This window comes from Nyctereutes procyonoides, unplaced genomic scaffold (genome assembly GCF_905146905.1).
Source record: "Nyctereutes procyonoides isolate TBG_1078 unplaced genomic scaffold, NYPRO_anot_genome, whole genome shotgun sequence".
Taxonomy (NCBI): Eukaryota; Metazoa; Chordata; class Mammalia; order Carnivora; family Canidae; genus Nyctereutes; species Nyctereutes procyonoides.
This window is the reverse complement of record NW_026575042.1, coordinates 20168492-20195197: the sequence shown is the minus strand read 5'-3', so window position 1 is coordinate 20195197 and position 26706 is coordinate 20168492. Positions and strand designations below refer to the sequence as shown.

At 40.6% G+C, this 26706-nt stretch overlaps 2 protein-coding genes across 5 annotated transcripts in view; one reads left to right on the top strand and one right to left on the bottom strand.

Annotated features, from left to right (window-relative positions):
• Positions 1 to 21786, bottom strand: part of NKIRAS1 (NFKB inhibitor interacting Ras like 1) — a 31232-nt gene extending 9446 nt beyond the window's left edge. The window contains exons 1-2 of one of the 3 annotated variants that reach the window (XM_055321198.1): positions 21635 to 21786; positions 14057 to 14169 (exon numbers count right to left, since the gene is read on the bottom strand). In XM_055321198.1, the coding sequence (XP_055177173.1) occupies positions 14057 to 14150 (94 nt within the window). In that variant the 5' untranslated portion in view covers positions 14151 to 14169; positions 21635 to 21786. Of the gene's footprint in view, positions 1 to 5118; positions 5498 to 14056; positions 14170 to 20725; positions 20935 to 21634 lie in introns of those variants that run through there. The other 2 variants (XM_055321199.1, XM_055321200.1) reach the window with 2 other exon arrangements.
• A 171-nt stretch (positions 21787 to 21957) lies between these two features.
• RPL15 (ribosomal protein L15) lies at positions 21958 to 26169 on the top strand. Of its 2 annotated transcripts, none has more exons than XM_055321744.1 (4): positions 21958 to 22031; positions 22687 to 22869; positions 23253 to 23389; positions 24214 to 26169. In XM_055321744.1, exons 2-4 carry the CDS (start codon positions 22698 to 22700, stop codon positions 24517 to 24519), a joined length of 615 nt encoding a protein of 204 aa, XP_055177719.1. In that variant the 5' UTR covers positions 21958 to 22031; positions 22687 to 22697; the 3' UTR covers positions 24520 to 26169. The 2 variants fall into 2 exon arrangements, with proteins under 2 accessions (XP_055177719.1, XP_055177718.1); XM_055321743.1 differs by having other exon boundaries at positions 22018 to 22155.
• The last annotated feature ends 537 nt before the right edge of the window (positions 26170 to 26706 follow it).

Sequence of the window (26706 nt, the reverse complement as noted above, 5' to 3'; positions counted from 1 at the left end):
CATCACTTGAAGCCAGCGTGGGATGCTAAACCATGGAACTCATGGGAAACAGCTCTGTACGCCAGGGAAGTAGGAGGTGTTTTCCATAGAAGGTATGAAAAATGGAGATGCTTTTTTATTGAGAAATAAAAAGTAATGTCCTAAAGAGCATCTGGTGGTCTGAAGAGGGGGGGGAAAAAAGACAAAATCAGAAGTTGTATAAGGTTTGTGGAAAAGGAATATTTGGAGAGGAATTTTATGTGTGGTCAAGCTGGCTAAGATTAAAATGAATTTATATTAAAATGGGTTTAATATTAATCATAAGCTGGTGAAAAATTAGAATTGGTTTTCTGTTAAAAGGACATATAAATCTTAAATGTATTCCCCAAATATAAGTGGAAAAAGCTTAAGTCACCTAGACAGTTTACCTTATTCCACCCACCAAAAAAACAAATTTAGATCCAACATTTATGAGTGAGTTTTGTACCTATTTCATGGCAGTAATATTAAAATAGAAGCTATAAAGTCTCTGTTTATGTGTGTCTGTAAGTATGTGTTATAGTTGTATAATATTTTCTAGTAATTATTATATAGTTATATATATTTCTAGTAATAATTATATAGTTATATAATATTTTCTACTTCTGGACGGTACTGCTAAAATTTGTTTTTAAAAAAAGGCTCTACTTAATTGGCATAAAAAAAGTGCTTATACAATTTATATTCTCATATATAATAAAAATTAACCCAAATGTCTTTTAAGTTCATGTGATCTAAGATAATCTTTCTTAAAGTTCTGAGTTTGTTGGTTTAATTAAAACAAGCATGTTTTCAGAGTTATCAACATCAAATACAATTCCAAGCATCAAATTTACCCATTAAGTTCATGTCTATCTATTCCAATTTGTCAGCAAAAATAACTTAGAATGCTGGTTGACTTTGTCTGAGGTTTCATGAAATTTTCAGAGGTCATCTAAACATAATTGTTAGGAACACACAGACAGAATAAATTAAAAAAATTAGGTAAACTTTTTAACTAGCTTCCCAAATCTTCTTGGTGCTTTGGAACTTTAAAGTTTTGCAAAATGAAGAATGCTGGTGTAACTGTTCCCCACTGCTTAGTTTTTACTAGAAATTAATGTTTCTGAGGTTTAAGAATTTTAAATCATATATGTAATTAAAACTATTACAAATAGGAAGGTTAATCTAAAACAAAGGTGACATTAGGGTAACCCAAAAGCAAATATAGCATGACCTGCTGGCAGTGTGCATAAACAGAGAAAAGACAGCCAGCCAACTAAATGCTATTCTAGTGGGTTTATAGAAGTTTACTTCTGCTCAGCAATTTAGGCCACTGTCCTCCATACCTCCCCTGGAAGAAAAAAACCTCAGCCACAAGTGACTTCTTACCAGGGCCAGGTACTCCCTCGCCTGAAAGACCAGGGTTGGGACCAACGTTGCTTCCATGTGAGAGCCATAGGGGGCACCTAGAGGCCCCACATACAGTTCACAATTTACTGGACACCATAAAAATAAGCAAAAAAACATGGCCTTAGTGGATACCAGAGCAGAATGCACCCTAATTCATGGCAATCCAGAATGGCATTCAGGCACCCAGGCAGCCACCAATAGTTACCAAGGGAAAAGCTTAAGGGTGAAATGCACAACAGCATGCCTGAGAATAAAAGCACCTTGTAAGGTTTTCATTTCTCCAAAACTGGAGAATATATTAATCATAGATATTCTTCTGGGGGAAAAAATACTACAAAGTTCTGTAGGAGAATTTACTTTTGATTTAAAGTAATTAGAACTCTCTTTAAGGGGAAATGGAAATTGGGATCCTATGTTACCCCTTCCTCAGGTTATAATTGTAAAGCAATACTGGTGGTTAGGAGGAGTCAAGGAAATATCTGCCACTATATGGGAATTACAAGAGTACAAATAATCAAACCAACACAAAATCCCACTAATAGTGCTGTATGGCATGTGAAGAAACCGGATGGCACCTGGAGAATGACCATGGGTTGTAGAGAACGAAATAAGGCTGTCCCTAATATTACCCAAATTACTGAACAGATGGTACATGGTGTTGGCTCTTACTATGTGGTTTTGGATTTAGCTGATACTTTTTTTTTTTTTAAGATTTTACTTATTTATTTGAAAGAAAGAGAGAGCAAGCAAGTACACATGAGTCGGGGGAGCAGCAAAGGGAGGAGGAGAGAGAATCTCAGGCAGACTCCCGGCTGAGCATGGAGCCTGATGTAGGACTCGATCCCCACAATCCTGAGATCATGATCTGAGCTGTAACCAAGAGTCAGTGCTGAAATGACTGAGCCACCCAGGCACCCTCCACAATGCTTTCTTTACTATTCCTTCTGGTTTGAGGCTGCAGATAATAAAAGCAGCCAATGGGCTGAATTGAGATTTGCCTAGATGGTATGTATGTATGAACCCTGACCTCTTACACTCTACACGGATAGTTAGGCTGTCCATAAGGGCCCAATGGGCTTGGGATGATTGGGAAGTTTTACAGAAACCACTATGGGGAAAATTATGGAAGAATATATGAAATATAGGACCCTGCTGCCTCCCATACTGTTTTCCATGTCTCAGGCATAGGCGTGTCTCACCCACTGGGAATACTGAGGCAGACACCTTAGCAAAAATCAGGGCCCTTACCTCCATGCAAAGTTCAGAATTGGCTGCATGCTTTTATAAGCACAGTGGGCATTGCAATGCTAAGGTTGGTTGAAATATAACGAAGAGAACTGGCATGCCCCTGTACTATACTGACATCTTAGCAGCATCAGCAATTGCCTGATCTGCTCCCATTTGAGACCTAGGAAAATGGTCTTGTAGTTCCACACACAAGACACATACATCATGCAATCCATCTGGTTTTAGACTGCCCAATTGATTATACTGGCCCTCTACCCATGAGTCAAGGTAAAAAGAACACTATAACTTGAATGGATATAGCCAGGGCTCAACCAAGCCCTTCTCTGTGAGAGCCAATTAAATGCCACCATCCACGCCCTAGAAAAACTTAGTGTCATCTTCAGATATCCTCCAAGGATAGATTGTGATAGGGAAACACATTTCATTGGATGTGGTGCGAGGACATACATGGGTGGTTTCATTTACCCTTTAATCCAGGCCACCAGCCTAATTGGAAAGACGAATGGCATTCTTAAAGCTCAACTCAGAGCTCTCTTACAGGCATCATAGTTGCACAGATAGACAACTCTTGCCAGAAGCCATACACTTGTTAAGTTCCACTGAGACCAACCATCTGTGGCACCACCCCAAATGCGTGGTTAGGTACCAAAACCAGTATGCCGGGCAGACTGGCTGGCTCAGCAGTTTAGCACCACCTTCAGCCCAGGGCATGATCCTGGAGACCCAGGATCGAGTCCCACGTCGGGCTCTCTGCAGGAAGCCTGCTTCTCCCTCTGCGTCTCTCATGAATAGATAAAATCTTGAGGGAAAAAAAAAAAAAACAGCATGCTTAGGACTATTGCCATCCAGAAAACGAGGCTGAGACCCTGGTTACCGAGTTAATAGCAGGCCAGGACAACTGTGGTTCCAAGCTCCTCAGCCCATCCTCTTGGGAGAAGGGATTAAACAGGATTAAAGTAGTAACTTCCCCCAGAATAATAGGCTATTTCTTGCCAGAGTGAAAAATGTCCCAGAGGGCTAAGGTGGTCCCCATTGTTCTTGCTGGAGTTGGGGCCAACACATACACATTCCAGACAAGCATCCATGTTGAAAGGCATTATAGTTGCTTACCTAACATGGTTGTTTGCACCACCTTTAATTTACATGTACAGACATTTGGCCCCAGGGTAACATGTCTGGTATGTTGCAACTGCTCTTGTACCTCAGGCCAGCTCTGTTCTCCTGACAAAGGTCAAAGGCACTACCGTCATCAATAGAGGGAGAGGATCTCCCCCAGAGAAGTGCCTACTAAGCAATTTATTCTTTTATCCTTTAAGCCTGCTGCTTCTCTTGTTATGGTAAAGGAAACCCTTTCCTACAATGGACATGGATATATGTGGGATGGTTTACAACGGGATTCATGCTGGATATGTGGTTTGCTCCCCTTTTGATAGGTCTCTGCTGCTATCTGTATTGCTGCTGTGGTTTATGCCTTCAACTTGAACACAGTATGGCAAAGGACCCTATTGCCGAGACCCGCTCTCTGATGGCTCAGGGACTACTGCAGAAGAGGTGGGGGCATGGGAGATTGTAAGAGCCAGATTTGAGGGGTGAAGTGTGTGAACCAAACTAACACCATCTTGGACAAATCCACCATGATGACTGCTCTGTGACCAGAAGCCTTCTTAAGCAGAGTTTCCCACCCCTGCCCCCACATTCCTTCTTTTTAACTTATTTTTTTTTAAAGATTTTATGTATTTATTCATGAGAGACACAGAAAGAAAGGCAGAGACACACACAGGCAGAGGGAGAAGCAGGCTCCACACAGGGAGCCCGATGCAGGACTCAATCCTGGGACCACAGGATCATGCCCCGAGCCAAAGGCAGACGCTCAACCGCTGAGCCACCCAGGCATCCCTCCTTCTGTTTAATCATACCCTTAAGTAGACCCTTGGGTCATAATGTCCTTGATCTACTCTGGAGATACAGCTATGATTCTCAAACATTCCTTCCAGGTGGTCTCCCAGCCTGTACTCCTCAGCCTCTATGGCTGTAGAAGCAGGTTTTTTGTTTTTTTTTAAGATTTTATTTATTTATGAGAGACACAGAGAGATACAGAGACATAGACAGAGGGAGAAGCAGGCTCCCCATGGGGAGCCCCATGCAGGACTTCATCTGAGGACCCCAGGATCATGACCTGAGCCAAAGGCAGATGCTCAACCACTGAGCCACCCAGGCATCCCTGTAAAAGCAGGTCTTATGGGAGGTGGGGTTGCAGACATCTACTTGTAGCTACCCAAGACACACTTCTGTCTGCAAGTCCCTTTTTAATAAACCATTTTTTGTCAAGCTTGACTTCTTGGCTTTTTGTTCCCCCAGTCTTTTGGCTCCTTCAGCATTTGGACATCACTTTGCATGTACCTCCCTTTCATACTGGTCTATTAAGTGTGCAATAGCATCAGGTCTAAAAAATGTACATACCTGAATTAAAAAATACTTTACTGATAAAAAGTGCTAACCATCACTTGAGTTTTCAGGGAGTTGTAATCTTCTTGCTGGTGGAGGGGACTGCTTCGCTGTTGATGCCTGCTGCCTGGTCGGGGTGGTGGCTACTGAAGGCTGGGGTAGCTGGGGCAGTTTCTTAAGACAGAACAATGAAGTATACCACATCAAACGACTCTTCCTTTCACAAATAATTTCTCTGTAGCACATGATACTGTACAACAGCATTTTACCCACAGCAGAACTTCTTTCAAAAATTGGAGTCAATCTGGGGCACCTGGCTGGCTCAGTTGGTAAGGCATGCAATTCTTGATCTCAGGTTCATGAGTTCAAGCCCTTACACTGGGTATAGAGCTCACTTAAAAAAAAAAAAAAAAAGAGAGAGAGAGAGAGAGAGAGAGAGAGAGAGAGAAGAGAGAAGTTGGAGTCAATCCCCTCAAACCTTGCTGCTTTTTAAAAGTCTATTTTTTTTTTTTTTTTTTTTAGTAATCTACACCCAACATGGGGCACAAACCCACAACCATGAGATCAAGAGTCACACTCTTCTAACTGAGCCAGCCAGGCACCTCCTTGCTGCTTTTATTAGTTCACTTTATGTGATACTCTAAATCCTTTGTTGTTATTTCAAGTCTTCACAACATTATTACAGAAGTAGATTCTATCTCAAGAAACTACTTTCTTGGGGTGCCTGGGTGGCTTGTGGTTGGGTGTGTCTGCCTTTGGCTCAGGTCGTAATCCTGGAGATCACGGTCCACATCGGGCTCTCCACTGGGAGCCTGCTTCTCCCTCTGCCTGTGTCTCTGCCCCCCCCCAGTCTCTCATGAATAAATAAATAAAATCTTTAAAACAAACACACAAACAAACAAACAAACTACTTTCTTGAGGCACCTGTGTGGTTCAAGGACTGAATGTCTGTCTTTGGCTCTGGTCCTGATCCCAGGCTCCTGGGATCAAGTCCTGCATCAGGCTTCTGGCAGGGAGCCTGCTTCTCCCTCTGCCTGTGTCTCTGCCTCGCATTCTGTGTCTCTCATGAATAAATAAAATCTTTAAAAAAAAGAAAAAGAAACAAGCTGCTTTCTTTGCTCATTCACAAGAAGCAAATTCTCATCTGTTAAAGTTACATCATGAGAGGCACCTGGGTGGCTTAGTTGGTTAAGCATCTGTCTTCAGCTCACGTCATAATCTCAGGTCCTGGGATCTGGCCCCAAGTAAGCTTCCTGCTCAACAGGGAATCTGCTTCTCCTTCTGTCGTGTTCTCTCTCTCTCTCTCTCTCTCTCTCTCTCTCTCTTTCTCTCTCAAATGAATGAATAAGTCTTAAAAAAAATTTTATCATGAGATTGTAGCAATTCAGCCACATCTTCAGGCTCACTCCACTTCTAATTCTAGTTCTCTTGCTATTTCTACCACATCCGCTATTACTTTCCCCACTGATCTTGAACTACTCAAAGGCATCCATGAGGGTTGGAATCAACTTCTTCCAAAATCTTGTTAATACTGACATTTTGACCTATTCCCATGAATCGTGAATGTTCTTAATGCCATCAAGAATGGTGAATTCTTTCCATAAGGTTTCAACTTACTCTGCCCAGATACATCAGAAGAATCATTATCTATGGCAGCTTTGGCCTTACAAAATGTATTTCTTAAACAGTATTACTTGGAAGTCAAAATGACTCCTTGATCCATGGGCTGCAGAATGGATGTTGTATTAGCAGGCATAAAAACATTAATCTTGGGACGCCTGGGTGGCCCGGCGGTTGGGTGTCTTTGGCTCAGGGCATGATTCTGGTTCTGGGATCGAGTCCCTCTGTCTGTGTGTCTGCCTCTGTGTGTCTCTCATGAATAAATAAAATCTTTAAAACAAAAACAAAAACATTAATTTTGTTGTACATTTTTATCAGAGCTCTTGGGTAACCAGCTGCACTGTCAATGAATAATAATGTTTTGAAAGGAATCTTTCTTTTCTGAGATTTCAACAGTGGACTTAAAATACTCAGTAAACCATGCTATCATCCAGGCTTTGTTTTCCCATTTACAGAGTACAGGCAGAGTAAATTTAACATAATTCTTAAGGGCCCAAGGATTTTCAGCATGGTCAGTGAGCACTGGCTTCAACTTAAAAGCCCCAGCTGCATTAGCTCCTAACAAGAGAGTCAATTTGTCCTTTGAAACTTTGAAGCCAGGCACTGACTTCTTTTCTCTAGCTATAAAAAGTTCAAGATGGCATCTTCTTCCAACATAAGACCGCTTCAATTACACTGAAAAGCTGTTTAATGTCACCACCTTCATTAGGTATCTTAGCTAGATCCTCTGGATATTTGCTGCAGCTTCTACAACCACACTTGATACTTCCCTTTCCACTTTAATGTTATGGAAATAGATTCTTAAACTTCCTGAACCCACATCTGCTGGCTTCAAACTTTTCTTCAACTTCCTCACCTTTCCCAGCCTTCACAGAATTGAAAAGAGTTAGGGCCTTCCTCTGGATTAGGCTTTGGCTTAAGGGAATGTTGTGTGGCTGCTTTGATCACCTGTTCAGGCCACTAAAACCTTCTCCATATCAGCAATAAGGCTGATTTGTTTTCATTTGTGTGTTCACTGAAGCAGCACTTTTAATTTTTTTCTTTGCATTCACAATTTGGTTAACTGCTGCAAGAGATCTAGCTTTCAGCCTATCTTGCCTTCCAACATGGCTTCCTCACTAAGCTTAATCATTTCTAGCTTTTGATTTAAAAATGAGAGATGTGCAACTCTTCCATTCACTTGAACACTTAAAGGCTACCAGAGGGTTATTAAGTGGCCTAATTTCAATATTGCTGTGTCTCAGAGAACAGAGAAGTCTGAGGGGAGAATGAGAGATGGGGGAACAGTCTGTTGGTAAAGCAGTCAGAACTGACACAACATTTATCAGTTAAGCTCACCGTCTTATATGTGCATGGTTCACGATGTCCCAAAACAATTACAATAGTATCAAAGGCGACTGATCATACATCAACATAACAAAAATAATAATGAAAAAGTGTGAACTACTGCAAAAATTACCAAAATGTGACACACAGACACAAAATGAGCAAACACTATTGGAAAAAATGGCACCAATAGACTTGCTCAACACAGGGTCACCACAAACCTTAAATCTGTAAAAAACACGGTATCAATAAAGCACAATAAAATGAAGTATGCGTGTATAAGTTTTTGAGAACTCTTATTATAGTTTTCCTAAACAACCTAAAATCTGTAAAACAATTTGTTAAAGGTACCCTACCTGAAATATCTGTAAGTATTAAATAAAATCTCCATAAAGCATTAGGTTGAAAGGAAAATCAAGTAACGATAAACACACTGGAACATGAAAAACTAAAAAATTTCCTTTACCACCATAATTCTTTATTAAGGAATATATTCAATGTTTACTAAGGGAAAATTATTCTTAAGTTTGAGTATATGTATCATCCTGTGGTAAATTAAGCTACCTTAAGGAAATTAAAGGTTATTCTATTAAGACAAACTTATTGGGCTTTATTACAAAAAAAAGACTGTTGTCATGGTGGATATTTTATCCACCAAAAGCCAGTCTGATTTTCCTTCACTACATCCCCTGCCCTTAAATGCTGACTTTTTGATATTTTATAACTTTATAGATCAACTAAAGCCATGATTCTTCCCACTACTCTCTAGATCTCTCCCACTCTATGCTGCTGAGCAACTATACCTCCCCCACACCAACAGAAGACTAACGGTGCAATCTCTGGAGAGGGTGAAACAGAGTATGCTTGGGTTTGAGTTCCATAGTGAAAACAGGGGGCAGTTAAGTGACACACTCCTTCTACTCTCAAAATATTGGCAGCCGGGTCTTTAACCTTTAGGCAGAAGAATCTGGCAGTGAAAAAGGAAAATTCCTAAATATACTAATATCTAGGGTTCCTCCAACAAATGCCCCACCAGATCACTTTACAGTGAAGCTCCAAGTCATAAACCCTATTCTCACGCTTAGAGCTTTCAATTAACTTTTTCGTTCTCCATTCTTAATTAAGAACAGATAACCAAGGATTACCAGATACTTGAGGAAATGAGAGACCAAAAATCAGAAAAGAGCACTTTAGAGGGAAAAGACTATGCAAAGAAAACAAAAACACTACCCAATATTTACTAAAAGGGGGATAAAATAGGGTATCCATGAAATAACAAGTTACTAAGAAATGAAAACTCAGTAGAAAGGCTGGAATATAAAGATGAAGAAAACTCAGTGAAACAAAATATAAGAGATAAAATAACAAGAGAAATTTAAAAATTAGAGGACTCATCCAGAAGGTCTAGCATCCAGAAAGAGAGAATAAGAACATAGAGAAGGGAAAGCCTCAAGAAAATAATTCAGAACTGAAGAACACACATTTCCATATTGAAAGAGCCCACTGAGTACCCACTACCATGGATGAAAACTAATTTGATACACCACTGTGAAATTTCAGAACACTGGGGACAAAGAAAAGAGCCTGCAAAAGCTTCCACATCCAAAGCATCAAGAATCATAATGGCTCCTAGCTTCTCAAAAGCAACACTGGAAGAGAATCTGGTAAAATGGAAAAAACACATCCTCTATGAACCAGCAATTTCATTCCTACATATATAACCCAGAAATTGTCCACATATGGCTCAGTCCATTAAGCAGCTGACACTTGATTTTGGCTCAGGTCATGATATCAGTGTAGTGAGATCAAGCCCCATAGGTCGGCTCCACATACACTCAGCACAGAGTCTGCTTGTCCCTTTCCCCTGCCTCTCTGCCCCTCCCCAACCCGCCTTGCATCCCTGTACCTGCACTCTCTCTCCATCTCTTTCTCAAATAAAATGTTAAAAATAAATAAATTGTCCACATAATAGCTGGGCTAAATTAGTAAAAGACAGTTCATAATAGCATTATTTCTAATAGCCCAAACTGGAATTAATCAAAATGTTTATCAAAAAAGAGATAAATTGAGGTATACAATAGAATATATCCTAAGCCTTTATGAAAAACTAAAACACAGCTATCTATAATACAAATGTATCTTACAAATATGATGTTAAGCAAAAGAAGCCAGAAACTGAAGAATTTATACAATATGATTCCACTGACATAAGATCAATAACAGGCAAAAAATAAACTGTATCATTCAGTGATACATACATAGATGGAAAAACTATATAAAGAAAAGAAGGGGGCAGCCTGGGTGGCTCCGTGGTCTAATGCCGCCTTCATCCCAGGGCCTGATCCTGGAGACCTGGGATTGAGTCCCACACTGGGCTCCCTGCATGGAGCCTGCTTCTCCCTCTGCCTGTGTCTCTGCCTCTCTCTCTGTGTGTGTCTCTCATGAATAAATAAATAAAATCTTTAAAAAAAAAAAAAAGAGGGGAATGATTAACCAAAAGTCAAGGTAAGTGGTGAGTTGTGATTGAGAGAGAAATATGAGCAACTACTGGAGTGCCTTCAATATTCTACTTTTTGACCTGTGTGGAGATTACACAAAGAAACGTTTTATTATTTTTTTAGTAATGGAATGGTGGAAGATATGTTCCACCAAGAGGGCGTAAACCCAAAGAAGATGACGAGACCTAAGAAATGGGACGCCTCAGGGGTGCCTGGGTGGTTTAGTTGATTAGCATCTGGCTCTTGGTTTGGGCGCGTGTCATGATCTCAGGATTGCTGCAGAGTCTAGCCCTATGTCAGATTTCTTGCTCATTGCAGAATCTGCTTGGGATTCTCTCTCTCCCTCAGCCCCTCCCCAACTCAAATAAATAATTTAAAAACAAACAAACAAACAGGAATTCAAACGCAAGAAGAAAGGTAAAGAAAAGTTCCATGGTAATAGCTGTGTAATAGCCTAGATAAGAGGATCACTAACTCCTAGAAGGGTATCTCCAAGGGGAGGAAAAAAAAAGATTATCTGATGTAGCTGACTTTGTAAAAAACTGATAACCAAGTGTATATGGGGAAGAATTAGCAAAAGGTATAAATAAAACTAAAGAAATGACAAAGCAAATATTAACCTCCAGAAAAAAAACAAAAGAAATAATCATATGTACAGTACATTGCTCAGCTGAGAATATTTACATGCACCAACAGTTCTTAAAGTGTGGTCTAAAGATCCCTCGATTTCTGCTTTCAAAGAATCCATGTTGGCAAAACTATTTTCATAATAATCAAAAATATCTGTCTTTTCCACTTGGGCTGACATTTGCACTGATGATACAAAAGCAATGGTGGGTAAAAACTGCTAGTGCTTTAGTACAAATCAAGGCAGAGCATCAACTGTATTTATTAGTAGTTGTATTCTTCACCATCTCATACTGCAAGTTTGGGGGAAAAATGTCATTTTGAGTTAAGAATGTCCTTGATGAAACAATAAAAATTATTGATTTCATTAAATCTCAATCTTTGAGTATATATACTTACATTTTAAAAAACATTCTACATGATTAATGGGAAGTATGCAAATATTCTACAGAATGAATTGTGATAGTTGGAGGAAAAGCTCTTGTGTTTGAGTTGCAAACTAGTTTTTTTTTTTTTTTTTAAGGAATGACAGGAAACTTATTTGGGATATTTGATAGATGTTTTCTCAAAACGAATAAAGGGAGCCTATCATTTTCAAGGAATATAATCAGTAGTATTTGTTGTCAATGATAAAATTTGAGCTTTCAAGTGAAAATGAGAATTGTATCCATTACCATGAACTTGACATTTTCCCAATACTGATGACTGGTGATGATATTAGTAAATGTGATTTGGAAGATCTGCTTATTTCCAAGAGCCAGTATTTTTCAAATGACCAATTTATGATGTTTAAAAACAACTGTTGAATAAAAATTCCACTTATAGTTCAAGATAGATCAATGAGATTTTACTGTAATGAAGTAGGAAAAGTTCACTGACGTGGTTTCCAATAAGCTTTAAGTAACCATCACTTGTTGGGTTTTAGTGAAATAGCAAAGAATATTCACAATTACCTGGAAAGGCTATTAACATACTCCTATTTCTTCCAACAATTTATCTGACTGAGACCAGGTTTTCTTCATATATTTCAACTAAAAAAATATACCATAATTGATTAAATACAAAAGCAAGTAGATATGATAATCCAGCTACCTTCTAAGTAAGCTGCATATTAGATTTTTCAAAAAAATGTCAATCAATGCTCATTCTCACTAAATCTTTTGAAAATATAATTTTCATAAAAATTTTATCTGACCATGTGATAAGTTTATTATTTGAAGTAATAAATGAGTTTTTAAAAATTTCTTACTTTTAATTTCTAACAAAGTAAAAATATTGAATGATAAAGCCTAAATAAACAAAACCTGTTTGAGGTTATAAGAGGGTAAAGGATTTTCTCCCCTAGACATAATTTATTTTTGCATAGGCATAAATTAGAATTGAGAAGTAAAAAAATTAGGAATCAATAATGCAGGGGCACCTGGGTGGCTCAGTCAGTTAAGCATTCAATTCTTGATTTTGGCTCAAGTCATGATCCCAGGGTTGTGAGATGGAGCCCCATCTGGAACCTTCTTTTTTTTTTTTTTTTTTAAAGGTTTTTTATTTATTTATTTACGATAGTCACAGAGAGAGAGAGAGAGGCAGAGACACAGGCAGAGGGAGAAGCAGGCTCCATGCACCGGGAGCCCGATGTGGGATTCGATCCCGGGTCTCCAGGATCGCGCCCTGGGCCAAAGGCAGGCGCCAAACCGCTGCGCCACCCAGGGATCCCCTGGAACCTTCTTAAGATTCTCTCTCCCCATCTCCTTTTGCCCCTTCCCTCCATCTCTAAAAGAAAAAAAAAAAATCAATAGTGCAGAATTTGTAACAAGAGGGATTCTGAAACCAAAAATTTGAGAACTGCAGGCATCAGTATCATAATAAAAACTAAATATGGATTTAACCAAAATTGCTAAATATTATTTTGGGAAGGTGGAAGAAAAGTAGAGTTCATCAAGATGGCTAATAAAAGTAAGATAGAAACGTCCCCTGAGCTACTTGCCAAAGATAAATACTTTGAAGATCATGGTTCTACTTATCTAACAAACCTCATTTCATTCTAACCTGTAATGTCTGTCTTACTAAACGATGATCTCCTTAAAGCCAGAGATGTGTTCTTCTTCACTTCTGTACCCTTGCAGGCCTCATTACAGTCTGTACCATACAGCAAGTATTTACTAATTATTTAACTCAATGAATGAAAAAATGAATGAAATAATCCAATTCACAAAATTAGGTCCTATTAGAGCAAATAACAGTTTCTTCCATTTTTAAAACTTTTTAAAAAGATTTTATTTATTTGAGAGAGAGAGAAGAGAGTGTGTGCTCACCATGGGTATGAGAGAGCATAAGCTGGAGGAGGGGCAGAGGGAGAGGGAGAAGCAGACACCCCACTGAGCGGGGAGCCAGATGTGGGGCTCCATCCCAGGACCCCAGGATCATGACCTGAGCCAAAGGTAGACACTTAACTGACTAAGCCACTCAGGCACCCTCACTTTTAAAACTTAAATAGGAATATTGGAAAGTCATGTTCCAAACTTCAATGAGATCGTCATTCAGGGCATACTTGTATTAGTGATTCTGTGACTCTGAGACCACTATTATGTAAATACACAAGAACAAACACACACACACACACACACACACACACACACACACACGTTTTCCTGTTTGTTGTAACTTACAGCAAATACTGCTGAATTTCAAGAACAAAGATTTTTTTTTTCTCTCCCCTATTCCTCACTGCCCCCTCGCCTTTCAATCGTTGTTGACTTCTTCGACCCCTTAGTCCTTTTGGATTACACGTCAGTTTTGTGTACCATCATCACCCATCTTTAGGTTATTAGCATGACCAATGAGCAGTTCCCAGAACCTATAGAGAAACTAGAGAAAAATAATCTTACCAATAGTATGATTCCCATAAAGGAGCTGCTCCAAAATTGCTGTCTTCCCCACAGATAACAACCCACAGACCACAACTTTGCAGCCCTTTCCCATCTTCTCTCAGGATAGATCACTGTAAAGAGAACAAAAGATCTGTGAAACTGTATACTGTTCGAATCAACTTCTTTCTTTCTATAAACCATACACACACAGGAGAAAATTTCAAAAATAAAAAAGGATATATACAATAAGACATACCCTTCCAAATCCCATTCCTAGTCTCCCATTTGCTCCCTTAAAGCAATAGTATTAACAGTTTCTTATGCATTTTTGCACAGGTAATCTAGGTAAATGTAAGAACACATGTAGATATAAATACATGTTTTTCTTTCAAAACAAAAGAAACATTTTATACAAAGAATATTTCAACCCTAATTAAGTCTACAGGAATCTGAATCAAATCCTAGGTGAAACCAATCCTTGAAAGACACTGCCTGCTATTTACCTGGAAAAAAAAATCAAACACTTAAGCAAAAATTTAAAGAGGCACGAAGATAAAAATTCAGAGAATGTACATGATTTTTTAGAGGAACATTAATGATATTATTGCCATGAGGCTTTTCTCAGGAGAGTGAAAAACTGGATTTCAGTCTCCACATGGCCTCTCTGTCATACTTCTTTTTGAGTCATTCTTCTTCCTCCTCCTTCTTCTTCTTCCCTTCTCCTTCTCCTTCTTCTTCTTAAGATTTTATTTGATAGAGAGAGAGCACAAGCAAGGGGGAGGGTGGGCAGGAGAGGGAGAGGGAGAAGCAGACTCCCTGCTGAGGGGCTGGATTCCTGAGGCTGGGATCAGGAAGTGAGCGGAGTCATACTTCTTAATGCTAGAAAAATTGCTCATCCTAACACATCCAAGGAAGAGCACAATAGGGTAACATTCTCTCTAATTTTCCCTGAAGCTTTTATTTTCCAGAAGTCAAGGTACCAAAAGCCAGAGCAGAAAGGGAAAAAAGCTCACTGAATACAAAAGAATAACCTGATAAGAGAATTTAAATTTCTATACTGTCTTTTGCCATCTCCATCACCTTATTTCCCTCAATTCTCTTCTTACTTAGAAGTGTAGAATATGCAATAACTCTGACTAAAAGGGATGTTACAACTCCTTGAAGTCAGAAAATACTACACCAAGAAAGTTCAGAGGCACTTGGGTGGCTCAGTTAAGTGTCTGCCAGGTGATGATACTTTCCTCCTGGGAAGGAGCCCTACATTGGGGTCCCCGCTCAGTGGGGAGTCTGCTTCTCCCTCTTCCTCTCCCTCTGCCCCTAACCCTGCTCATGCTCCCTCTCAAATAAATGAATAAATAAATAAATAAATAAATAAATAAAATATATTTTTTAAAATTCAGATAAGCATTCAAAGGGCTGCCACATACCTTTCTGTGTATGCATGTGTTTTTACATCTGTACTGGATGTTTTAACCAACACTAAAAATATTAAGCAACAAACTTTCCATAACTCTATTTCCTCAAAGTCTGTAATATTTATTTATTTTACAGAGAGAGACAGAGATAGAGCACGCATGTGTGCAAGCCAAGGTGGGAGGGGCAGAGAATCTATTTTTAAGTTTTCTTTTTCTTTTTTTTAAGATTTATTTATTTTAGAGAAAGAGCATTGGGAAGGAGAGGGAGAGAGAATCTCAAGCAGACTCTGTGCTGAGCGCTGCCCAACACAGGGCCCCATGCAGGGATTGATCAGCATGACCCTGAGATCAGACCCAAGCTGAAACCAAGAGACACTTAACTGACTAAGCCATCCACGCACCCCAAGTCTATAATATTTTATGACCCCAAATCAGCCCAAACACTAATCTGACAGGAAAAATTTTACTGCTACCATTATTGTAGCAAAGTAATAACACAGTGGATTTCCAGAGCAATACGCTATGTTTTACCAGTAAAGAAATAATCATCATTTATGTAATGCAGTCATTATTTCGTGGTGGTATACCTAAGATCCTTCCAAATCTTCCCTATAATATTTATCACTTATTTCTATGAGAACTACTTCTCTTAAGAGACACACACACACATATATTTAAGTAATCTCTATGCCTAATGTGGGACTGAAACTCATGACCTGAGATTGGAAAGTCATGTTCCAAACTTCAATGAGATCGTCATTCAGGGCATACTTATATTAGTGATTCTGTGACTCTGAGACCACTATTATGTAAATACACAAGAACAAACACACACACACACACACACACACACACACACACACACACACACACATGCTCTACCACCTGATCCAGCCAGGAGCGTCTCCTTTTTAAAATATATTTTCAACACAACTGCAATAGAAAAATTCTCAGCCTGTATTTGTAAGGGGAGAGCTTTGTGTCATACTGATCGTCTATGGTGTGATATCTCCTATGTCAGCAACTTTGGACTATTTTATTTTTTTTAAGATTTTACTTATTTATGAGAAACAGAGAGAAGCAGAGACATAGGCAGAGGGAGAAGCAGGCTCCTTGTGGGGAGCCTGATGCAGGACTCAATCCCAGAACCCCAGGATCCTGCCCTGAGCTGAATGCAGACACTCAACCATTGAGCCACCCAGGCATCCCACTATGGACTATTTTAAAAGGTTTTCTACATCTGAATTTATGATTAATCTAGTGTCATCTCATTTATCATAGGATTCTACTCTTTCTGCATATTGTGGTCTCCTGTAACTTTATGATATCATTGAATCTTTCTTTCAAAGTTTTTTTAATGATAGTTAAAATTGAAAGGAAGTAGCCACTTAACCACATGCCACCAACGAAAAGGATGAAAAAGAAATCTGTCAAAGAAAAATGTTAGCAGCACAGAACAATTCTATTGTCAGAAAAGGTTGCTACTGGAATCTAAATTCTAATTTTTCTATTGATTTTTTCCCTTCCTCTAAAAATGTATTAGTCCCAGTGGAATTTCTTTTTCTTTTTCTTTCTTTTTTTTTTTAATTCATGATAGACATAGAGAGAGAGAGGCAGAGACACAGGCAGAGGGAGAAGCAGGTTCCATGCCGGGAGCCTGATGCGGGACTCGATCCCGGGACTCCAGGATCACGCCCCGGGCCAAAGGCAGGCGCCAAACCGCTGAGCCACCCAGGGATCCCCTGGAATTTCTCAATACTAATACTTACCTTCTCTCCTCTTGCTGTTCAATCAAAAAATGTCCCTTTACCATACATTACACATTATATCAATCTTCAAACAAACACAAGTGCTTTAAAAGGGCAGGTACAAGTTGTAGTTAAGTGAACCAGGTAGTTAAAAGAAAAAAACGCCCCAATTATTAATAACAACAGACACTCCCCCCCAATAAAAGGGAGGCAAATATGATTTCTGGGGACTGCAGCAAACTGGGAAAATGCTGAAACCAACAGAATCCTGAGAAATCCAGAAATCAAATATTCCAGTCTTGGAAGTGGTCTCAATATATTTGCTTTAAAAGTGGCATTCTACAATTGCACTTTGATCACTCACTAATATTAGGATTAGCAGATGAAGTGTCTTAAAAGTATACATTACTTTGGGATACCTGGGTGGCTCCTGTATTTGAGTGTCTGCCTTTGGCTCAGATCGTGATTCTGGGGTCCTGGGATCAAGTCTGGCATCAGGCTCCCCCGAGGGAGCCTGCTTCTCCCTCTGCCTATGTCTCTGCCTCTCTCTGTGTCTCTCTCATAAATAAATAAGTAAAACCTTTAAAAAATATATACATTACTTTGAATGTATGTGTGTATATAAATAAACTGGGAGAGTTGTTTCAGTATCCAGAGAATCTCCATCAAGGCAAATAGTAAAAATAACTGAATAGAGGTTACTCAAACACTAGGTAAGGATTTGAAGGTATTTTACAAGGAAAGAAGCAAGATGAAACAGAATAATCCGTGTTAAATATTTTATACCATCAAAAACAAAAGGAAGATAAAAGGATAAATGTAATTAATCCAAGCATAACTGAAACATTCTAGGTTTTTAGCTGTCTTCAAGTGGGAAACAATAATACTACCTAAAGCTGAAGATTAGCAACTTGCTAATTAAAGTATTAATTAAAAAAAATTCATATCTAATGTTTTTTTGTAGGCTCCACACCTAGCATGCAGCCCAATGTGGGGCTTGAACTCATAACCTGGAGATCAAGATCTGGGCTGAAGGGTTAGATACTTAAGTGACTGAGCCACCCAGGGACCCCAGATACTATCTAATGTAAAATACTAGTTAGAACTACTTGGTACAGTCCCCACCCTAAGTAACTGCTGGACAATAAAATTCAATCTGTGATCTATTAATCCTCATCTGATATAAATGACTTGAGAATATACTTAACAGGCAAAAATCCAAAGCAGTCTTAACTGCATATTGCTTTGCTTTCCAGGCTAATCAATAATGTTTCTAGAGAATAAAAAGGTGACTTGATCCATTTCTGTGGAAAACACTGAGCTTGGTAAATAAATAATCCCTTTAAAGAGTTATCAGAAACAGCTGCCCAAAGCTGTCGTACTTCTGTTTTTCTAAGGAAATTATTCTACTTTTATAAGTAAAACACTTTAATGCTACCAAAACAATATTGATACTGAAACACTTAACATCATAGAGAGATGTCATAGATCATATTATGAAGCCTCACATGAAGAAAATTTCTACACTGTGTATTTATTATTAATGCAAACATCAGGTACTGGGTATAACACTTTTAATTATCCATTAATAAAAAATTTATATAAACATTTTAAAAGTTTTGCAAGCAATATTGCACATAATATAATGAGCAGATTCCAGCTTACCATTATTTTCTAATTTTTAATTTTTTTACTTTTTAATAAATTTTATCTTATTTTTACCATTCTTTTATTCACTAAGTATTTATTGACGTCTTACCATAATGCCAGGCATAAGGGACAAACTAGGGAGCAAAACCAGAAATGATACCTGCCCTCAGAAATCTCAGAATCAATTGGAAATACCAATCCAAATCTTGCAAAACTCCTGAGAAACTGCAAATTGCAAATGAAGACACAAAACTGCAAAAACTAATTAGGAAATTAGCAGCGATTATTCACAGTGCCAGAACTCCTTTCCAAGTGATTCACCAACTTTTTAATTTTTTTTTTTAAAGTAATCTCTATGTCCAACATGGGGCTCAAACTCATGACCCTGAGATCAGGAGTTGCATGCTTTACGACTGAGCCCACCAGGCACCCCTTTTTAATTTCTTTTAATTAATAATTTTTTTATAGCCAATCATCTTTGACTCCATTTTCTCACACCCCCACATCTGATCCATCAGTAAATCCTCCACCTTTGAAACATATCCACTTACCATCTCCACCACTAATGAAGTAGTCACAGGCACTATCTTCTCTCACCTGGTCTCTCAAAGATGTCTACATGATAATCCTCAAAACCTGGGAGTATTTTATTTCACACAGTAACAGGAATTTAGCAGCTGTGATTAAATTAGGACCCTTGAGATGGGGAGACTATCCTGGATTATCTGGGTAAACCCAATGTAATTACACGTGTTTTTATAAGAGGAAAAGAAGTGTGTCAGAAAGAGAAACAGATGTGGAGATGCTATACTGCTGGCTCTGAAAATGAAGGAGGGGTCAGGGGCCAAAGTGGCCTCTAAAAGCTGGAAAAAGCAGGGGCGACTTGGTGGCTCAGTTTGGTTGAGCAACTGACTGTTGGTTTTGGCTCAGATCATGGTCTCAGAGTGGTGGGACTGGCCCCTCAGCATAGAGTCCACCTGTCCCTCTCCTTTGCTCCTCCCCCTGCTCTTGTGCCTCTCTCCCGCCTTCCCTCAAATAAATAATTATTTCTTTAAGCAAGGGGAATGGCAGGCAGGAGAGGAAGCAGGCTCCCCACGGTGGAGTAGGGAGCCCAGTGCCAGACTGGATCCAAGGACCCTGTGACCTGAGCTGAAGGCAAATGCTTAACCAACTAGGCAACTCAAGCACCCCAAATAAATAAAATCTTAAAAAAAAAAAAAAGTTGGAAAAAGCAAGCAAATGGATTCTCTTCTAGTTTCACTAAAAGGAACACAGCAGTCTGATTTTAGCCTACAGATTTCTGACCTGTGTAAGACAACAAATTTGGTTATTTTCTGCCGTGATTAGCAAAAAACTAATACAACCTCCTACTATCTCTGTTTCAACTTTTCCCCTTCTTTAGGCATCAAAACTGCAATCCAAATAATCCTTTAGAAACTAAGTCACCCTTCTGCTTAAAACCTTTCAAAAGTTTTTGATCTCAGGCAGTGCGAAACCCCAAAGTCCTCCCTAAAAACCTGATGTCATCTGTTAGTTTCCCTTAGAGTGGACTCCTATCACACTGCCTCCTTGTAAGTTCTGTACGAATCCAGGCATACTCCAGCTTGACTGAAATCAGTCCCCAAATCTCCAAGGCTCACATCCTTGGGGTTTTTCTCTCAAATATTCTTTCTCAAGAAGACTAACCCTGGAATATTCCATCCAAAATTTTGATCCCTCCCCCACCTTAACCCTCGCTGTCTCTTCCTTTCCCTAACGTTCGTCTTTGGTACTTTTTACCTAATATATATCTTATTTATGTTTATTGCCCATTTCCAAGAAAGCTAGAATTTCTGCGTTCACTATTGCAGCATCCCCAGGGGTTGGGACACTACCTGGCAGGTAGGAGGCATTTCATAAATATTTGCTGAATGAATCAATGATCCATGTGAGGACTCCTGGAATGGTAAAGCTACGATATATGAAGAAAGGGGGGTGGGGGAGAACACCTGGGTGGCTCAGTGGTTGAGCGGCTGCCTTTGGCTCAGGGCGTGATCCCGCAGTTCCTGGATCTAGTCCTCCTGCATAGGGCTCCCCACCGGGGTTTGTGTCTCTGCTTCTCTCTTGTCTCTCATGAATAACTAAATAAAATCAATCAATCAATCAATCAATCAATAAATAAGACATCAAGGGAAAAATAACCCAAACCGGTAATAAGTTAGAAGCTAGAACTACATGACTGCATCAAAAATGAAAATATCCTGGAGACGCAAAAAAAAAAAAAAAACGGTAAACTATTTTTCAATAAAGAACGCCACACACAACGCCAGCATTTTCTTGGCATTTCTTCTCGAAATACTCGTACCTGCCAACCAAGTCTTGGCACAAAAATATTTTGCCTTTCTAAAAAAAAAAAAAAAAAAAAACTGGTTCTGACGTAGCAAATCTAGAAGCCGGTACGCAGCAAAGGCACGGAAATGAAAAGGCGCCGAGCCGCCCGCGCTCGCGGCCCTGGCCCCCCGGTTCCCCACCCTCCGACCCTCCTCTGGGGCAAAATCCCCCGGAACCGGGGCCTGCGGGGGTGAAGTCCGAGGGCGGGCGCCCGCCCCCACCGCGAAGCCCTGGCAGCACGAACGTCCTGTCTGGCGGCCGGGGCAGCGCCACGAGGGTCTGTCAGAGCGCGTCGGGGTCCCGGCCACTGGGCGAAGGGGGACGGAGAGCGCCGCCCCGGGGAAGCCGCTGCGGCTCCTCAGGTAAGGAGCCTGCGGTGCACGAAGCGGCGCCCGGTCCCTCAAGACACAGACCTGTACACCCGCTCCGCAGGCTCCAAAGACAGCGGCGCTGTGGCAGAGCGATTCCACCCCGGCTTCGGCCACCTGAGCCCCGCCCCCAACCGGCCTCCTCCCGGCTGCAGGACGGGCTTGGACGCTCGCCCGCCGCGGCCTCCCGAGCACTGCCGCCCTCGCGGCCGCCCCAGCCTCTCAAACCCAAATCCTGAGGCTCAGGGGGCGGGATAAGAGGGGAGGCTGCGCCCAATCCCGGCCGAGCTCCGCCCACCGCTGGCTGCACCGAACTACATGTCCCATGAGGCTGTGGGAGCCGCAGCCTTCCACCGGAAAGAGGCTCGCCGCTGTGGGGGAGGAGCCCAAAAAGGATTGTGGGAGAAAGGCTCTTTCCTTTCCGTCTGGCGGCAGCCATCAGGTAGGCTGTGTGTTGGTAGGATTCGCTGCTCCATCCGCCGCTCATCTGTCTTTGCCTCAGCCATCCAGACTCGGGGACCCTGTGTCCTCGGAGCCCCTCCTGCCACCTGTGCGGCGCGAGTTCGGTCAGGATGCGGGGCTGCGCGGGCGTGGAGAGGCGGCCCCCGGGCGGGCTGGGGCGGTGATGTGATGGCGGCGCGAATTCGAGCGGGGCCGGGAGCGTGAAGGAAAGGAAGCCTGAGGCTGAGGGACGGAAGGCCGGGCCAAGAGGGTCCTAAAGCGAGGCCTGTGGATTGAGTGGCGTAAGGGCTTTTCCCTCGAGAGTTCTCCTTCAGGGGCAGCGGCTACAGTACCTTCCCTAGCACGGGTATCAGCGAGGTCTCTTTGCAGGCCAGGGCCTTGGGGACGCCGCCCGCTGCGTTCATCAGCCTCCCCGCCCCCATGCCCATCTAGCGCCATTCGTGCGTCCAACAAAAATGTACCGAGTCCCTGCGCTGGGGTCGCAGAGGTGACAGCCGTGCTTTCCTAGGGCGCAGCTGTCCCCTGCAGTTCGTGAAGAGCCATTTTCAGTCTCTGGTTTCCTTATGGCGGGTGGGGAACTAAGATGGACGGACGCGGTCGTCTCGTTTTAAATGCATGGTGTTTTTTGTCTCCAGGGTAGGCCGAGATGGGTGCGTACAAGTACATCCAGGAGCTATGGAGGAAGAAGCAGTCCGATGTCATGCGCTTTCTCCTCAGGGTGCGCTGCTGGCAGTACCGCCAGCTCTCTGCGCTCCACAGGGCCCCCCGCCCAACCCGGCCCGATAAAGCGCGCAGACTGGGCTACAAGGCCAAGCAAGGTGAGTGGTCTCTGCGTGGATCAGATGTTCCTCGGGGAATGTGAGGAAGCTGGCAGTTAGGTGTACTGTGGCCCCAATGTCTTCTTTCACTTAAGGTTTTGGTAGAAACTGTCTTCAGCTAGCAACGCACAGAAATTCTTGACCGATAAACACTGAACACAGTTGTCTATAAAGTGCCAAAGATGTTCTGCGTTACAAGTCTGTAGGAATCGGACTAAAGCAAAATAAGTTGTAGAGTGGGAATGAGAAATTATTCTCCGTGTGTACTTCGAGAAACACTGGAATGTGTTTATTTTTAGAGTAAGTCTTAAACGGATATTTGTTTTACCTTCAGATATTTATTATTTGGCTTATATAAGACCACTGTCGATTTGTTTGTATAGGTTATGTCATATATCGGATTCGTGTGCGTCGTGGTGGCCGCAAACGCCCAGTTCCTAAGGGTGCTACCTATGGCAAGCCTGTCCATCATGGTGTTAACCAGCTAAAGTTTGCCCGAAGCCTTCAGTCTGTTGCAGAGGTAAGTGATTTTTCAATAGCAGTTGTATCAGTCACCTGGAGGTAGTGGAGAAGGATTTGAGCAACTTTTTTTTTTTTTGAGCACCTTTTCTGATGATTAACTTGTACGTAGGTGAACCCTGTTGTGTTTGTGATTTTTACTGAGCTTAGTATAAAGCATTGCTGTCGGTCTTAGTCTTTGTTACTAATCTGTCTCTGTATAATGAAAAGTTTTATGATTAGTGTGGACCTTGGAATCTAAGCTTTTGAAGGGCAGTAAACTTTGTCTTGAGAGCACATCTCCCCTGGATGCACAGAAGCTGTGCATATGGCTGATTTTCTATATTCAGTTGTAAGTTGTCTTTCTGGATTAAATGAAGCTGTGCTCTGTCTGTCCCAGAGGTTGACAAGCAAGGGTGTGTTGCCTTCTGTAAGCTAAAAATGTTTTGTTTTTAAAAGAAAAGGCAAAGATGACTTAAAGAGACTTGTGGCTTGCAAAGCCTAAAATAATGTGCTAAATATTAGGGTTCTGTATGAAAGGTTTGTTGATCCCTCAACTGTGTTAGGGAAAGACTCAATTTTAATAGAAATTAGCATTCGTGCCTTAGTCACAGAGGGGGTGATAGTAGCAATGGTTTCAAGTTATAGAATGTATTGTGTGTTACTTCAGTAAGTCTTAACTGTATTTGGGGTCCTAACCCCTGGGTAAATCTTTAGTAAATATTCAAGCAGTTAGTGAACAGCCTTGTCTCTTGCCTCGTGTGGTAAATTAAAGGGAATTCCTACTTCCTAACTTCCTACTGTGGGAAATAGGAGGCTGACCTTGGGCCTTTTTTCCTGTTCTAGGAGCGAGCTGGACGCCACTGTGGAGCTCTGAGAGTCTTGAATTCTTACTGGGTTGGCGAAGATTCCACATACAAATTCTTTGAGGTTATCCTCATTGATCCATTCCATAAAGCTATCAGAAGAAATCCTGACACCCAGTGGATCACCAAACCAGTCCACAAACACAGGGAGATGCGAGGGCTGACCTCTGCAGGCCGCAAGAGTCGTGGCCTTGGGAAGGGTCACAAGTTCCACCACACTATTGGTGGTTCTCGCCGTGCAGCATGGAGAAGACGCAATACTCTCCAGCTCCACCGTTACCGCTAATATAAGTAATGTTTGTAAAATTCTTACCTAATAAACAATTTAGGACAGTCATGTCTGCTTAAAAGTGTTCTTTAATTTGTCTGTTAAAATTAGTTGTCTGCGGATTGTCCCATGAATGCATTGTCAAATTATGAAAAGTGCAATAATGTTTGAAGACTATAAGTGATGGTGTATCTTGTTTCTAATAAGATAAACGCTTTTGTCTTTGCTTTATCTTATTAGGGAGTTTATATGTCAGTGTTTAAAATGCTGTTTGGTATAATAGGTGTAAAATAAATTCTGTAAAAGTGGAATGCAGAAGCTAGCCATGTAGATTTGTTGGTGCATGTAATGAAACCTACAGCTTCATGGGGTGATGAGATGCTCTGGTTTACTCTCAAATGGCCGTTTTTAGGGGTTTGGTAAGAACCTTTTTAAACTGGATTTTGCTTAGAAATGTGAAAAATACCCTAATCTCTAATCGTGATCATATGCAGAACAGTGTTAAATAGGAAACACATTTTTAGATTGAATCCAGTGTTCCAATTATGTAACTACTGCTTTGCAAAGAATGCCACCATTTTTTAAAAATTGAACAAACCTGTTGTAAGAAGGTTTTCTTAAAAATGAAAATAATCCTGCACAATGGAAGCAAAATTGCATGGGTTTCCTCCACAGTACCATTGAAGTCCACATAAAAAGTGGAGGCTCCTGGTTTTATCCCACAACTTAATGTAGAATACTGAATTTCATACTAAGCAATCAGTTAATGGTATTTACTCTGGTCTATATGAAAACTGATGGAAATTGAACATTAGGCAAATGAGAAGACTTTACCTTAAGGTTTGTAAGCTAGTAACTAATGCTAGAATTGGGAAAATGGTGACCATCAGCCTTTTAAGTGTGAAGATAAAGTTAGCTTTGATCAGAATTTTAAATACTTTATCCCTGGTCTTTATCCACTAGACACCTTAGAGGGAAAAATAGGGTTGGCTTTAAAAGTACATTACTCATTCCAAGTCCTAATTCCTCTGGGTCAACCCACTTGTCCAATTCCCTTAGGCTATTGAGAAGTCTCCTAGTCGGTGTCAATATGTCAGTAGTTTCCATTCTGATCCTTACGTGTGTTCTCCACAGTTAACTTTTCTCATCCTTATTCAGACCCCTCAAAATACTTGCCATTCCATAAACTTGCCAGCCCAATTGTGCCCACCTTGATGTAAGGTATATCACCACATTGTTTCCATTCTGTCTTCCAGTAGATGAGGTTTCTGTTTCCCAGAGTGAATTTGAGGAAACAGAGGAATTGCCCCAGTTCTAAGTTTGCTGGCTTAATCCATAGTTTAATTTAAAAATCTAATTGCTGGTTTTCTTGAAGCAGTTTTTGTATTTTTTTTTTCAGGAGTCTTAGGCTTAGTTAAATGATTTCCAGAAAACAGGCTCAAAACCTTGAGACCTAAATTCCTTTCCACTCAAAAAGAGATCCTAAACCATATATTTTGTGTGTAGAGTTTGTTCAACTAAAGGAATAAATGTTTATTAAACTAAAATGGACCTGTTATTTCTTGTCATCTAGTACTAATAAGCAAACCAAATACCCTAACGAAAAAATTGTAATGGCAGAAACAGCTACTTTGAGAGGAAATAAAATATGGTACTTAGTCTTGAGAATTTTTTTCTCTTGGTTCTTTGGTTCTTGCATGAACTAGAAAAACCCCTTAAATTTTTTTTTTTTTTCAAACTGAACGCTAATTTGGGAAGAAGAGGGGGAGGGTTCAGGATAAACATTACTGTTCCTTCTCCAGAAAGGACTTGCTTCTATTCTTGCTACCCTATAGTTTTCTCTCCCTACTGGAGCTATTTAAGTGTGGTCATTCCAGTGCTGGAAGCTGAAGTCTTAGCTTGTATGATCCTTAGACTTCCCACAACTGAACTCTATGTCCTGCTGCTGTCCTCATTTAATACTGCAGCTTCCTTGCTAATTTTCAGACAAGCCAAGCACTCCTAATGCCTTTATGAGGAGAAAACTCCAGATATTAGATGTCCCTTAAGAGGCTTTCCCTGACAATCCAACAAGCCATTCCTGTTTGCTTTAATATTTCTAGGTCAATGTGATTAAAACATACCAAATCAATTACAATTTTCTTTAGAAATAGAGCAGTTGGTTTCTCACACCCCACAGGTGTAGGTTGTAACTTTTTCTCTGAT